General features: G+C 35.0%; 1 protein-coding gene across 4 annotated transcripts in view; it reads right to left on the reverse strand.

Annotated features, from left to right (window-relative positions):
- Positions 1-16,059, reverse strand: part of VPS13A (vacuolar protein sorting 13 homolog A) — a 238,929-nt gene that overhangs the window by 126,516 nt on the left and 96,354 nt on the right. For all 4 annotated transcript variants that reach the window (XM_073021503.1, XM_073021502.1, XM_073021504.1 and 1 more), the window contains 8 exons: positions 11,015-11,099; positions 8,411-8,565; positions 7,817-7,973; positions 4,135-4,214; positions 2,454-2,513; positions 2,098-2,251; positions 945-1,061; positions 762-865 (listed from right to left, as the gene is read on the reverse strand). In XM_073021503.1, the coding sequence (XP_072877604.1) occupies positions 762-865; positions 945-1,061; positions 2,098-2,251; positions 2,454-2,513; positions 4,135-4,214; positions 7,817-7,973; positions 8,411-8,565; positions 11,015-11,099 (912 nt within the window). The remainder of the gene's footprint in view (positions 1-761; positions 866-944; positions 1,062-2,097; positions 2,252-2,453; positions 2,514-4,134; positions 4,215-7,816; positions 7,974-8,410; positions 8,566-11,014; positions 11,100-16,059) is intronic.

Consider the following 16,059-nt stretch of genomic DNA (forward strand, 5'->3'; position numbering starts at 1 on the left):
AAGAATGTTTTAAACATAAAAATCAGGTCATCACTATATCATTAGTATTACTGGCAAAATCTACTTATCTATTTCCTTTCTTCTTGACATATTCCAAATACTGACTTCCCGACTCAACAAGTACTTCAGCTTTTCCTGATCCTACTATTTGATATTCCTTTAACCTCCTTAAATACATAATCCTACCTGCTTCAGGTAGGATGTTGCCTGTTCAACTCTGTAACAGGAACCTTACTGTTTTATAACCAGTAACAAATTACCTAACCTTCAACAACTCATCATCCAGTTCAAAGGACTCTCTTAACATTATTAAAACAACTATACTAGTGATCATTGATAAGAATAAGTTTTATTAAAAAAGCTCACTTCCTCAGACTTCAGACCCTCAAATGTATCTAAAATGCATTATGAGATTCAGAGTACATGAAGAGAACAACAACAAAAAAAGTGAAAAAGGTATTTACTAGATTCTCTCCCAAAACTTTGTTCCTGCAGCATTATTTATACTTATCTCATTTATGAGATACTGCAATCCTCATTTGACAAATAAAGAAACAGAATCCAAGATTAGGTAACCTGCTAATGGTCACACAGCTACTAAGGAGTAGAGGTAAGAACCCAATCATGCCTGACTCCAAAACCCACACGCATAATAAGCCACATTACTCAATTCTGACAACTCTCTAAATGATACCTATGACCACTCCTAAAGGACAATCCTATTTAATGATGTACTATTACTTAATTTAAAAAATTCTTACCTTTTTGTATACAGCTGTTATATCAGAATCTAAAACAATTATATTCCTTAGCTTTGCATTTATTTCAGTTTCTGAAGGCCTCATAATCATCTCAGAATCAAGCCCTAAGGGAACAAAAGAATTACTAACTGCCTTTTCTTTCATTTAATGTCTTTTAATTTGCTTTTTGTGAAATTTTGTTACCTTCAATCTTAATTTCAGAAATGTTACGTTTCTGATCTTGAATAAAGATCTGTAAACATGATAATTCTGCTAAAATCTGCAAAGTAATGATATCTTCATTCGTGGATAGTTTCAAAGCTGCAAAAAAAAATTCATATGGTAAAACATGAGGAAATATCACCACAAATAGTGATATTAGAGAAAACCTGATCTGCAAGTCAGCTGAAAGCAAGGTATGATATTCCCCATTGAATTGAAAATTCTAAAACACAATCAAATCTAATGAAAACAAAAGCAAATAGACAAAACATTGTTTCTAGAAGACACTAAACATTTGAAACTAAAACACTGTAGCTATAAATTTCAAAATTTTTTGAGAGCCAGTAATTACTAGGTGGTACTTGTCATTATCAAAATTGCAACTTTTCACTGCTTCGAAAGTATTATACTCTGATTTTAAAATATGCTCTGATACTCTTTTTGTTTTTTGGGTTTTTTTCGAAACAGAGTCTCACTGTTACCCTGCAGTGGTGCAATCGTAGCTCATAGCTTGCTGCAACCTTGAATTCCTGGGCTCCAGTGATTCTCCCGTGTCAGTCTCCCAAGTAAACTGGGTCTATAGACATACACTACCATGTCCAACTAATTTTTAAAATTTTGTTGGAGACAGGGTCTTGCTATGTTGCCCAGGCTAGTTCGAACTCCTGGCTTCAAGCAATCCTCCAGCCTCAACCCTCACAGCGCTCGCCTCCCTGCACTGGGATCACAAGTATAAGCCACTGCACCCAGCTGACATTACTCAAATTTTGTTAGTCATATTTGTCTAATCTAAAATAATGTTATGAAATGCATTAAATTTTAATTTAAATCTAATCCTCCTACTGGGATCGAGGTGGGAGAAAAAAAAATTTTTTAATCTAATACTCCTACAGTATAATCTTAAACTAAAACCAATTATTATATATGATAAACGAAAGCAACATTTTCTTCAGCAGTAGTTTCCTTTATTTTCTAAAATTATCCTAGCATATAATGAATCCTTCTAGATATTAACCTAGGCAACAGAATTCTGAAGCCAATATTTGAAGTTAATGATAAAGTCAGAGTCTAGATTTATTGACCTACATGATTAAAAAAGAAAAAAAAGTTGATGCTAAATTTTTAAAAAACATACCTAATTTTTTAATGACATCTCCTTTGTCTTCAGTCTCTGTAGTGGACACTGGGGCTGATTTTTCCTCTGATTGCGGAAGGATATTATGAAGATAATTTATTGTATTCAGAAGTGCTTCAGTGTGTAAATGAATATCCAAAGAGGAAAAATTTACCTAAAGAACAAAGCTGATTTTAGTGATAGGTCAATAAATATTTGCTTGCCAGCTGTCTACAAGGCACTATGCTTTGTGGCATAAAGGATACAATTTATAGTATTTTCTTATCTTTAAAGATCTTACAATTCCAGTTAGAAAATAATTTCCATAAGAAATAGAAATACAGTATATAATTAAAAAATAAATTATCTACTCATACCTTAATCAATTGTAAAACATTGTTATAGGTACTTTTCAAGTTGGGTACATTCTTTTCAGCCTATCCAAAGAGAAAACATATCTGTTAGAACATGGTAGGAAGACATACAAATACAATTACATTATAGTCCTAATACACATTTATATGATTTTCCAGCTGTTCATATACATATATATACATATACACACACATATAATTACCTAAATAAGCAACTGCTTCACCAGAACAAAAGAAAATGTAAGTATGGGACTCTTTGGCACATAGCAAGTATTCAATAAATGTTACGTACTATCATTCTTATTATCAAGAGAGGAAATGTTGGATATTATCAAGTGTGGAGAATAATCATTCGGTCATCAACAACTCTGTACGGTTCTTCCTAATTCTTCCTGTATTTAAAAACAAAATTTGTGACAGAATTGTCCACCAAGTATCCAAATACTCTGTGTTTTCTTTTTCTTTTTAAAAAATTTAATATTTTTGATTGACAAATCATAATTATATACACTTATGGAGTACAATGTGATGTTCTGACATATGTACACAATGTTAAATGATGAAATTAAGCTAACTAACATATCTATCACCTCACTTTCCTATCTTTTTTTGTGGTGAGACATTTGAAATTCACTTTCTTGGTCGTTTTGAAATAAACAACACATTATTATTGACTACAGTCCCCCTGCTGTATAACAGATCTCAAAAATTATTCCTCCTGTCTATCTGGAACTTTGTGCCATTTGATTGACAACTCTCTATTCCCTCTCCTTCCCTCCCTCCCATCCCTGCTACCCTCTGGTAACCATCACTCTGCTCTCTACTTCTATGAGTTCATTTTTATTAGATTCCACACATAAAGAAGATCATGAGGTATTTGTCTTTCTGTGCTTGGCTTATTTTGCTTAGCATAATGTCCTCCACATTTATCTATGTTGACGCAAATGACAGGATTCCCCCCCTTTTAAAGGCTGAATAGTGTTGTGTTTTGTATATGTACCATATTTTATTTATCCATTTTCTTTAGGTCTAGAACATTTTTGTTATATAAAAGCTATATAATGCATATACTACAACAAAAATCCTAAAATATCTAGTCAATAATGGATAGCAAAAGTGGTTTTAAAAGTAATGAAATGCTTTCTGCATTATTATTATAAAGTAATTATTAAAATAGTCTGACACATATAAAAATAAGTCAGCAGAAACATAGAAAAATTAGAAATATACCATAGTACATAGAAAAGCTTAACAGATGATAAAATGAATATCATAAATCAATAAAAAAGGAATGGAGTTATTGACCCTAGGAATATCAGGTAACTTCACAAAACAGTGGAAAATAATGGGAAAGCATCATCTTGTATCACATATAACAATATACTCTATCAAGACTAAAAAGTGTGTTTCTTTCTCAGTACCCCTGTTGAGAGAAAAAAAAAATCAAACTCCAGGTCATTTCTACTTAGAATATAATCTTCTTATTTTGCTATACAAAGTATTTATAAATCATAGCTATTTAATACAAGATGACAAAATCAAAAAAACCTTAGTATTAGGAGTTACAGAGATTATGTTAGAGTGAATATTAAGCAAACTGAATAATACCAAACTTACAAAACTTGATTATAACATTTCAGCTGCATACTTACCATATTAAGCAGATATAAATGAAACTGCTTACCTTTACATATTCCAGCGTTAACAGGTCTTCCATTGTGTTATCCAGGGTTGTAACCAAATAAACTGGTTTCCTGTTTTCATCTAAAAATAATTTTTTTAAAATTATCTTTTCATAGGAAAGGTAACTGAAAATAAATGCAAGCAATCTTACTAATTATGTAATTGCAAAAGAAGGCTTTCCTGTATGAGTTCTGGACCTTGGATTCTACCTTACTCAAGTCAAGTAAATTCTTTGTTCTTTAAACTCTAAAAATGTAATTTCTCTTCACAATTCCCTTACCTCCTCATGTGCCACAACACTGAAGTCTCATACCCTTCTAAACCTAGATAGGAGGTAAGGTAAGAAAAATAGGAATCAATTAAAGAGAAACCAGAATGGTTTTTACGAAGAATGAAAGGGCAGGAAGAGAATTCTGGCCCTGGATCACTGAAATAACTAAAAAGGAAATCATCAGAGTCCTTGAAAACCCACCTGTTCAGAAGACAGAACAGGAATGAGATGAAACAAAGTTTTCTGTATATTAGTTTAGATTAAAATAAACCCTATTACCATGTAATCAGTCTTTATTAGTTATATTGATATGGACAGGAGACAGGGAAATACTGGGTAGAAAAGGGCAGTTCCCCAGCAAAGGCCCCACCCTCAAGCCTAAAGACCAGAGGCCCTAAGGGAGAACAAGCATTTCTGTGTTTGCACCTGAAAAGCTGCCTTTTGGCCCACCATACCCACCATCCTGTGCCCATGTAAGCCCAAGGCCTTAGTGGGCACAGATACATGCATCTGAGCATTGAGAAGAGCAGAGGAACAGAGTGGTGGAACATGGCAGAGAGTGGCAGGGTAGCATGGCAGAGAAAGAGAGAAGAGGAAGGACATCTGGATGCCGAGGGGAGTTCAGCTAGGGGCAGTCAGAGAAGAGTCCATCTGCTGGACGGCCCAACCTTAGCGGGAAGACCACCTTCCCACTCCATCCCCCACTTCCGGCTCCTCATCCATCTTGCTGAGAGCCACCTCCACCACTCAATAAAACCTTGCACTCATCCTTCCAGCCCATATGTCATACGATTCTTCTGGTACACTGGGCAAGAACTCAGGCCATCACACTGGCCCCCTGCCCTTGTGATAAGGAAGACAATCTATTGAACTGATTAACAAAAGCCGTCTGCAGATGGCAAAGTTGAAAGAGCATACTGTTAACACAGCCCCCTGGGCTTTGGGAGTTGTAGACACCTACCCCTAGATGCTGCCCTGGGGCCGGAGCCCAAAAGCACTCCCCACAGCCTCTGCACCTGCCCATGTGCATGCTCCCCCTAGAGATGTGCACACCCCTGTGGCACGTCCTGCAAGGCGGATTAAAGGAACTCTCCCATTTTAATATTACTGTTTCTGCTCAAAATGTGCTATACTAAGAAAACCACTGTAGAAGAGAATTCATAAAAAGCCTTTAAAACTCTCATCACCAAATGACTTACGGTTGCTAGAAAATTAGTTTCTAAAGACTGGAAGAAAGGACTACAAACTAATACAATTCCTGAGGAAAAAAATGCCACAAATTGCACAGACTCCTCCAAACCCAATGCTTAGCACATAAATCTGTTTTCTACTGCAAGTGCTAGCCACACTTGAAGCCTTAAAAAAGTTCCCACTTTGTTTACACATTTATTCATTCATTGAACAAGCATTTACTGATCATTTACTTTGTGCAAGAAACTGCTATTCACTCCCTCTGAGAAAACAGAAACAAAAATATTACAGAAATAAGCACAATAATAACTGTATACTCTTTTTTCTGTTTGCAAGGGTTTTTTAATCCTTTGTTCTTGGGAAAACAAACATAAGAATAAACATAAAAATCAGTAACTGCTATAAAGTTTCTGGGTTATTAGGGAACACTGTCCCACTGGTTTACTTTTCTTTCCAATTACTAGAGCAAACTGTTTCTTGATGATTTAGCAGTCATGTTCCTTGGTATTTACCCAGTGAAACTGAAAATTTATGTCTACACAAAAACTTGCATTCAAATGTTCACAGCAGCTTTATTAACAATTGGCAAACCTTGGAAGCAACCAAGATATCCTTCAGTACATGAATGGATAAATAAACTGTGGTACATCCAGACAAGAGAATATCATTCATTGCTAAAAAAGAAATGGGCTACCCAGTTATGCAAAGACATGGAGGTAACTTCAGTATATATTACTAAGTAAAATAAGTCAATCTGAAAAGGATATATGTGATTCCAATTATGTGACATGCTGGAAAAACTATGGAGACACTAAAAGGATCAGCAGTTGCCAGGGGTTACAGTGGGAGGGAGGGACAAATAGGTGGAGCACAGAGGATTTCTTAGGGCAGTGAAACTACTCCACATGAGAAGGTAATGGTAGATGCATGTCATTATACATGTCCAAACAGAAAGTATAACAGCAACAGTGAACTTTAAATTGTGGACTCCTGGTAACAATGATGTGTCAGTGTAGGTTTATCAATTGTAACAAATGTACCACTCTGGTGGAGAATGTTGATAATGAAAAAGCCTATGCAGATATGGGTACAACGAGTATATGGAAAACTTCTGTACCTTCTGCTCAATTGTCCCATGAATCTAAAACTGCTCTAAAAAATAAAGTCTATTTAAAAAATTTTAATTCCACCTCTGCTCATACATAATATTACTATGCTACAAAGGAGTTCAATGAAATGAAACTGGTGTCCTAAGAATTCCCTCTACTGTTCACAAATATCTTTCAAGAAAAAATCCAAAAAATAGAAATGAAGAAATATAAATACAATCCTCCTAATTACCTAACAGGAAACAGAACACTTCCTTAGGGATCATATATCCATTATGATTCTGGAACACAAAAGGTTTGCAGTAAACAGAACACTGCCCTCTGCCCCCAACAAAGATACCTACACTCTAATCCCCCAGAATCTGAGAATATGTTAACTCATACGGCAAAAGGGACTTGGAAGACGTGATTAAGGTTAAGGTTTAAGGTATATTATCCTGGATTATCGAGGTGTGTCCAATCTAATCACTGGAGTTTGAAGAGTGGAAGCAAAAGGCAGAAGAGGAGGTTAGAGATATGGCAACATGAGGAATATCTGATGCCTTGTAGTGGTTAGCGGCTACGTGCAAAAAGCAACAGAGGCCTAAGGGCAGCTATCTGCTAACAGGCAACAAGAAAACATAGACTTAAAGCATGTGTAAATGAATTTTGCCAACACCTGACTGAACAATGAAATGGACCCTCCTCTAGCACCTCCTAAAAGGAAGTCCTACTGACACCTTGAGTTTTGCCCAGTGAGACGTGTGTCAGACTTCTGCCATACAGAACTTTAAGATAATAAATTTGTGTTGCTTTTAAGCACGCTAAGTTTGTGGTAAATTGTTAGAGCAACAATAGGAAACTAATTCAGTGTTCCAATACTCAGTTAAGTAGATTTAAAATTCAACCATTACCATCTGATTTTCCATAATGAATAAAATTATCTTCATTTTATCTTCGGTGTACCCACCAGATTACCAACAATAAAAGTTAAAGATTAACTAAAAAAGGAATGGTTCTCTGAGAATATTTTGGCAAATGTACTGATTCAGAGCCTAAAGAATTGAAAACTCTCTAGCAGGTAGTCAAACAATGAAATTAATTTATTTATTTTAAAAAATAGAGATTCTCACCCAAGTATTCTGGGCATTTTAAGCAGAACTCTTTCAAAAAGGCACTTGCTTTCAAATCGTATGTTCTAATCTCAATTTCTGTGCCCAATCCTAAAACATGAATTTCTACCACAGATAGTTCACAATCTCCAACAAGGTGATAAAACTCGATCAAAACCTGGAGAAGAAAGAAAAAAGAAACTACCAATACATAAAACAAAAACATGTTTAGTGCATAGTGGTTACATGTGAATATATGAGGTATACATACAATTGATATATTATTATCTAAAATTTAGGAGAGATTTTATACTGACACAGACATACAATACACACACAACATAAATAACTGTTTTCACAAAAACATGTATTGAATACCCACAATATATCATTTAAACCCTTCACTCTTGATTAAGGAAGTTAATCTTATTTTAAAAAAAAAAAAAAAGGAGTGAGGAAGAATCACACAGCCAAGTCAAGATTTAGTTTAATTAGGGTGAAAAAGATAGTGGGATGAAAAAGATAGTGCTTATTAACAATGAGACTGTATCGTAATCTGTAAATAGTAGAAACAGCAAACAAATTAAGCCATGTCAATTTCACCATAGTACCTACCTTTGGTACTTCAAATCGTATTTTAAACGTAGTCATATTCACTGAACAATCCTGCTTTTGTAACTTTCTGGTTCGAATACTTTTAACTCCAGTTGGGAACTGAAGAGGTTCTTCCAAGGGACTACATGGTGCATCAAAAAATTCCTCCTCTGAATCTAAATTTCACAGAACATTATTTAAGTCAATAATTAAAATGATCAATTTAACAGTATTTCAGTATTTTTCTGAAATAAATATGAACACAAAAACACTAAGGCTCTCTTTTAAATATAAAATATAAACATCAGAACAAAAATAAATTGAAAATAATATAGACATTACTGTACTTTTTTATTGTCAATTTTGAACAAAGGGATACTGTACTTTTAAATAACATTCTTGGCGACTAAGCAGCATGGAACATTATAAGATGTAATCTTTAGCTTAAGAAGCCCATCTTTTGAAATCATTAGTCTATTTTAAAATCGCTTAAATTTTACAGGAAATGCCAATGCCAATGATATACACACCATGAATACTCAAAGTAATGTGTTAATATGCTCACTCTACCTGGATAGTGTAACAGGACTTAGGTATAAACTCTGCAATGTTAGCAGCAGAGTTTGTATGAAGTAAACTGAGATCAAGCACTGCTTTGTATACGTATATACATACAAATATAGTATATGTATATACACGTTGATGTACATACACACACATATTGATATTAAAAAGGACTAAAAAGCATTAGATAACTTAGTAAAACCAATAAAACAAGGTTTAAATGAAACAATCAGAAGTATATCCCTAATAAACTAAGATTGAAATTAAAGTAGATGATCTCACAAACAACTTCTCTCTGGTGACTATAAAAAAAAAAAAAAAAAAAAAAAAATTGTTCTCTAAGAAACCAAGAATCGGCCAGGCATGGTGGCTCATGCCTGTAATCCCAGCTCTTAGGGAGGCTGAGGTGGGCGGATCACGAGGTCAGGAGATCGAGACCATCCTGGCTAATACGTTGATACCCCGTCTCTACCAAAAATACAAAAAATTAGTCAGGCGAGGTGGTGGGCGTCCGTAGTCCCAGCTACTCGGGAGGCTGAGGTAGGAGTATGGCGTGAACCCAGGAGACAGAGCTTGCAGTGAGTCAAGACAGTGCCACTGCACTCCAGCCTGGGCGACAGAGCAAGACTCCGTCTCAAAAAAAAAAAAAAGAAACCAAGAATCGACATGGCAATTTCTGTTATTTAACATTTATCAATTTTTAAAATCTTAAAAATATAGACATACACCTTTTCTTTCTAATATGGTCATTAAAAAGCAGATATTTGGTATCAGAATAGTTATAAGTTTTTATATGTAAATGTAGATAATTAAGATGATTCTCCTTTAATAATATTTTTAAAAATGTTTTAAATATACTATAGCAAAATTTTCCAAATAACTAAAAAACACATTAGAAATTAAGACATCTATGAAGTTTTGTGGCATTTTTTAACTCACTGCCAAATAAAGATAATTAACTTATTAGTGGTCCCTCTCACTTTTTTTTTTTTTTTTTTTTTTGATTCCGACTCTCCCTCTGTCGCCAGGCTGGAGGGCAGCAGCACGATCTCTGCTCACCGCAACCTCCGCCTCCTGGGTTCAAGTGATTCTCCTGCCTCAGCTTCCCGAGTTGCTGGGACTACAGGTGTGCGTCACCACGTCAGCTAATTTTTGTACTTTTAGTAGATACGGGGTTTCACCATGTTGACTAGAATCGTCTCAATCTCTTGACTTTGTGATCCACCGGCCTTGGCCTACCAAAGTGCTGGGATTACAGGCATGAGCCACTGCGCCCGGCTGGTCCTTGTCATTTTGAGTTCAACTTTATACCAAAACAATCCCATTGCAAAAACAACTTTAAGGAATTGTGCTATTTCAAGTAAATTTTAGTTAAAATTTCCTGAAAATATACAAATATTTGCTATTGCCTGAAATTTCTTCTATGACTATTGAAGACCAAAATATGCCACTCGAAAACATGACTTTTTGGCATAAGGATTATTATACTGAGTCAATTATTTTGAGAAACAGTAGACAGGAAAAGCTCTAAAGACAGAACCTAAGTTTCCCTTTTGTAAGGGAAATTAACATTTATAAGAGAAATCTACCCTGTAAAGGTATCTTCCTTTCTGTTCCAGGGAAGATGACTCTTACTCACAAGACATTCTTATCAAAAGAGAAAATACTGACAAATCTGCGTAAGAAACTTTACCCTTGTGCACCATACGTTTTCTGGTCGCCTTCCCATATACCTTGCCTCCCCAGCAACCCCTATCCCTGAAGCTCAAAACCTCTTTTCCTTTGTTTAAGCCCAAACTGATATATAAACCCAAATTTTAATCACCACCTTGAGTTACTCATCCCTGAGTTTCTTGCATGTACCCGTGAAATACAAATGCCAGTAAATCTGCTTGTTTTCTCATGTTAATCTGTCTTTCGTTCATAGAACCTCAACCAATAACCTAGATTTTAAAAGGAAAAGGTATTTCCCTTCCTCTATGTGGTCCTTTGAGAAAAATACGCCTCAAAACAGAAATTTTAATACAGTAAGAAAAATATCCTTAAGCAGTTTCATTTTACCATCTTCAGAAACAGACGGAAGTTCCAAGAGAGGAATTATTTTCTGTGAAATCTGTGATGTTCCCAAAGAAGTAGATGTTTGAATCTGAAAGAAAAGTAATTCACTGTTGATTAGCGCAAAAATGTTTATTCACCGCTTATTCCAAAGATGTTTATTCAAAGTTCTACAACAGTTTTGACAAAGAGCTATCCAATTTGAATTAACTGAGAACATATCAGGTCTAAATTAGAAAAATAAATTATAAAACGCAGATTTTAAAGAAGTAGTTTTACAATTTTGAGGCTAAATAAAAATTGTGGAACTGTTGTAATAATGTCCTTGATGAGGCTTTGAGTAGAAAGAGATCTTATATTTTAACTCAACATAATATTAAATCAGGACATCTGTGAGGAACACACAAGTCACAATACTTAAAGCCCCTAGAATTGGGGAATTTAGTTTTATTTTTAATCTCTGAAAGGTATTTCAGGAAATTTACTTTTTTACAGTTTGGGGAAATAGAGCATATATAAAAACAAATCTTACAGTTTAAAAAATAATAATAAAAGACCCATCTGAATTTTCCAACCCAGCCAAGTAATAAAACATTACCATATCCTGACCTAGAAGCACCTTCTTATGTGTTCCTCCTGGATCTCATTCCTCCTCGTCACGTTCCCTACCTCTCATCATGATCTTGCTTTTATTTAGTTGTTTGTACTACAGCACCTATGAATGATTATCTAAATAATACATCATTTACTCCTGCCTCTTTCCAAACTGTAGCATATATGACATACATTTTCCCGTGACTTCCTTCTTTTACAAAACAATGTTTAAATTTTAGCCACACTCATAGTTTACTGAACTTTACTGTGACACTGCATTGCACTGATGAATAAACCACTACTTATTTGTCTACCATACTGTTGGTGAGCATCTGTGTTGCTTACAGAGTTTTGCTTTTGCTTGTATGCTTCTCATATATTCTAGATACAAGACTGGACTTGTAAAAATATTTTTGCAAGTATTTTTCCCAAGTGGATGGTTAGATGGTTTGCCTTTTCACCTTTTTTTTTACAAGTCTTTCAAAGAGCAGAAAAATTTAATTTTTATAAAGTCCAATTTATTTTTTTTCCTCCTGATATAGATGCTTGTGGCTAAAACTTCCCCAAAGCGTAAAATTACATATGTTCACCTTATTGAGCACTATCAGACCATTTTCATAAGTGGTGATAAGACATTACACTAATACCAGCAGCACAGTTTCAGTATCTCCATATCCTCACCATGCTTAGGGTGCTCAAAGATTTTAAATTATATCAGTCTCACTGGCCATGTCATCCTAGTTTTAAATATAATTTCACAAATACATAATGGTTACATATCATATCAAACACAAACAGCTTCCTTGGTTATTTATATTTCCACTTCTGCGAAATTCAGCTCATTTTGGAAAGCAGCAGCAGCATTTTTTTTTTTTTGAAGTACATTATAATCTACTGCACAAAGTACATGAACTCTAAAGTTCAATACATTTTCAGAAAGTAAACACACTCAAGCGACCAACTACCCATGTCCAGTACGAAACATTACAAGCAACTCATAAGCCTCCCTTAAGCTCCTTGCAATCATTAGGCATCCCCCGAAAAGTAACAACTATGTTACCTTAATTTCAACTTTTAATGTTTTGAAATTTTTGCATCTTACATTTATTAGTGAAACTGGGCTATTATTTTCCTCTTCTGTAATGTAGTTGTTAGGTTTTAGAATGCAAGTTTTGTTAAGCTCTTAAAGGAATTTGCAAGTAATCCTGCATTCTATTCCCTAAAATACCCTGGAGTCTTGAGGGAAGCTCCCCCCATTCTCGATCACTGCCCATCACTGCTACATGTACTAGTATTTTTTTTGCTGAGTAGTATTCTACGTATAAATATACTATTTTTTCTTATCCATTCACTTCTGGATAGACAATTGGGTTTTATGCAACTTTTTACTATTATGAATAACCCTACTATGAGTATTCTAGTTCAAGTCTTTTGGTGGGCATATGACTTCATTTCTCTTGGGTAAAAACCTAGGAGTAGAATTCCCAAGTTATATGGTAAGTATATACTTAACCTTATTTTTAAAATCTACCAAACTATTACAAAGGGTTATGCTATTTTCAAGTTTCACAAGTAACGTGTGAGAGTTTTAAATCCTTGTCATGGCAATACCTTGACACGGTATTATCTTTCTTCTTATTTTTAGCCATTCTAACCATTGTGCAGTAGTATTTCTATGTGGCTTTGATTTGCATTTTTCTGGTGAGTAACAAAGTCGAACATCTTTTCATGTTATCTGTTTAGTCATTTATTATTGAGCTGTTAGTCTTCTCATATATTCTAGATACAAGACTGGACTTGTAAAAATACTTTTGCAAATATTTTTCCCAAGCGGATGGTTAGATGGTTTGCCTTTTCACCTTTTTTTTACAACGTCTTTCAAAGAGCAGAAAAATTTAATTTTCATAAAGTTCGATTTATTTTTTTTCCTCCTGTTATATTTGCACTTTTTATATCCTAAGATCTCTTTACCTACTGCAAGGATTCAAACATTTTCTCCAACATTTTTTGTTCCAGAAACTATACTTGTGGACTTTATACTTAGGTCTATGTTTCATTTCAAGTTAAATTCCACATATGATATAAGATAAGGGTTGAAATTAATTTACTTTCCACATGGAAATCCAGTTGTTTCAGCACCATATGTTGAAAAGTTGATCCTTCCCCCACTTAGCTAGGCTGGCATCTTTGTAATAAATCAAATACATATTAACCATATATTGTACAATTATTATTATTATTTTTTTTTTTTGAGACAGATTCTCCTTCTGTCACCCAGGCTGGAGTGTAGTGGCACAATCTTGGCTCACTGCAACCTCCACCTCCCAGGTTCAAGTGATTCTCGTGCACAGCCTTCTGAGTAGCTGGGACTATCGGTGTACACCACCACGCTAATTTTTATATTTTTAGTAGAGACGAGATTTCATCATGTTGTCCAGGCTGGTCTTGAACTCCTGGCCTCAAGTGATTTAACCAGCTGCAAGGAGAAACAAGACTGTGCCTTCAACATTTTACTTAAAAATCTCCACAGCTAAATATCCAAGTTCATCACTAGAACATAATTTAACCAAGATCTTTGCCACTTTATAACAAGGACCACATTCCTTTCAATGTCAAATAACATGTTCCTCATTTCCACTTGAGGTCTCACCAGAAACAGCTTTAACGTCCATATTTTATATCAACAATTTATTCAGCGATAGAATCTAGGTTTTTTTCTAACAAATACCTCAAAATTCTTCCAGTCTCTACCCATTACCCAGTTCTAAAGCCACTTCCACATTTCTAAGTGCTTGTTAAGCAACAACTCACTGCTTGGTACCAAAATCTATATGAGATAGGTAGAGCTGCCATAACAAAATACCACAGACTGGGTAACTTAAACAACAGAAACCTATGTTCTCACAGTTCTGGAGGCCACCTCTATCGTTAGCTTACAGATGACCTCCTTTCTGTGTCCTCACATGGGCTTTCCTCAGTGTGCATGCATCTCTGGTGTCTCTTTGTGAGATCAAATTTCCTTTTCTTATAAAGACACCAGTCAAACCACTCTAGTGGTCTCATTTTAACTTAATCACTGCTGTAAAGAATCTATCTGTAAATACAGTCACAATGTGAAATAGCAGAGTTAGGGTTCAGTATATAAATTTTGAGGGATACAATTCAGCCCATACACTATGTACAAATTTAACAACATATATTAACGAACAGATGCTTAAGCTACAAATCACCAATTTTTAAAAACTTAAAAAGACCTAAGCAAATGGAAAGATACACTATGTTAATGAATTGAAAGACTCAATACTGCTAAAATGTTAATTCTCCCGAATTCATGACACAATTTCTATCCAAATCTCAGCAGGAATTTTTGTGGAAATTGATAAGTTGATTCTAAGAGGCAAAAGAATCAGTCGAAAACATTTTGAAGATACAAAAAGTTGGAGGACTAACCTTTCTGGATTTCAAGACATTAAGCTATAGTATAATTAAGACAGTATGATATCAACAAAAGGACAGAAACAGATGGAAATGGTAGACACAGAAATCACTGGAAAAGAACAGTCTGAAATAGACTTACACAGTCTATTTATAGTCTGTGTCATATATAGTCAACTCAACAGTAAAAGAATGGTCTTTTTAACAAATAAAACGGAACTAACTATAAATGCAGATGTAAAACTAGAAAGAGGATCCCATCACATGCACCACATAGAAAAATTAAATGGATGAGAGACCTAAGTATAAAACCTAACTCTAAGAAATTTCCAGAAAAAAGACATAGGGAAAAATCTTCTAGACCTTAAATTAGGCAAAAACTGCAGGGATGTGATACAAAAAGTTCAATATCTGGAGAAAATATTGCTAAATTCAATAGTATTAAAATTAAACTTTTGCTCTCCAAAAAACAGTTAAAGAAACAAAAAAACTCACCAACAGACTAGGAAAAGAATATTGCAAAACACTAAAGTGAACACTAAAGTGTTCAGGAGTAATGGGACATTAACTCACTTTTTTCTTTTTTTCTTTTTTGAGACGGAGTCTCGCTCTGTCGCCCAGGTTGGAGTACAGTGACTCAATCTTGGCTCACTGCAACCTCTGCCTCCAGAGTTCAAGCGATTCTCCTCTCTCAGCCTCCTGAGCAGTTGGGATTACAGGTGCCCACCACCATGCCTGGCTAATTTTTGTATTTTTAGTAGAGACGGGGTTCCACCATGTTGGCCAGCCTGGTCTCGATCTCCTAACCTCAAATGATCTGCCTGCCTCTGGCTCCCTAAGTGCTGGGATTACAGATGTGAGCCACCACACCCAGCTAGTAAGGTACTCTCTAATAGACTGAGGATAAAACTTGTTTACACTGGTGGCTGGCAAGATGGCTGAATATGAACAGCTCCAACCTGCAGCTCCAGGCAACATCAATACAGAAGGCTGGTGATTTCTGCATTTCAAACTGAGGTACC

The sequence above is a fragment of the Chlorocebus sabaeus genome, chromosome 12 (assembly GCF_047675955.1).
Source record: "Chlorocebus sabaeus isolate Y175 chromosome 12, mChlSab1.0.hap1, whole genome shotgun sequence".
Lineage (NCBI taxonomy): Eukaryota > Metazoa > Chordata > Mammalia > Primates > Cercopithecidae > Chlorocebus > Chlorocebus sabaeus.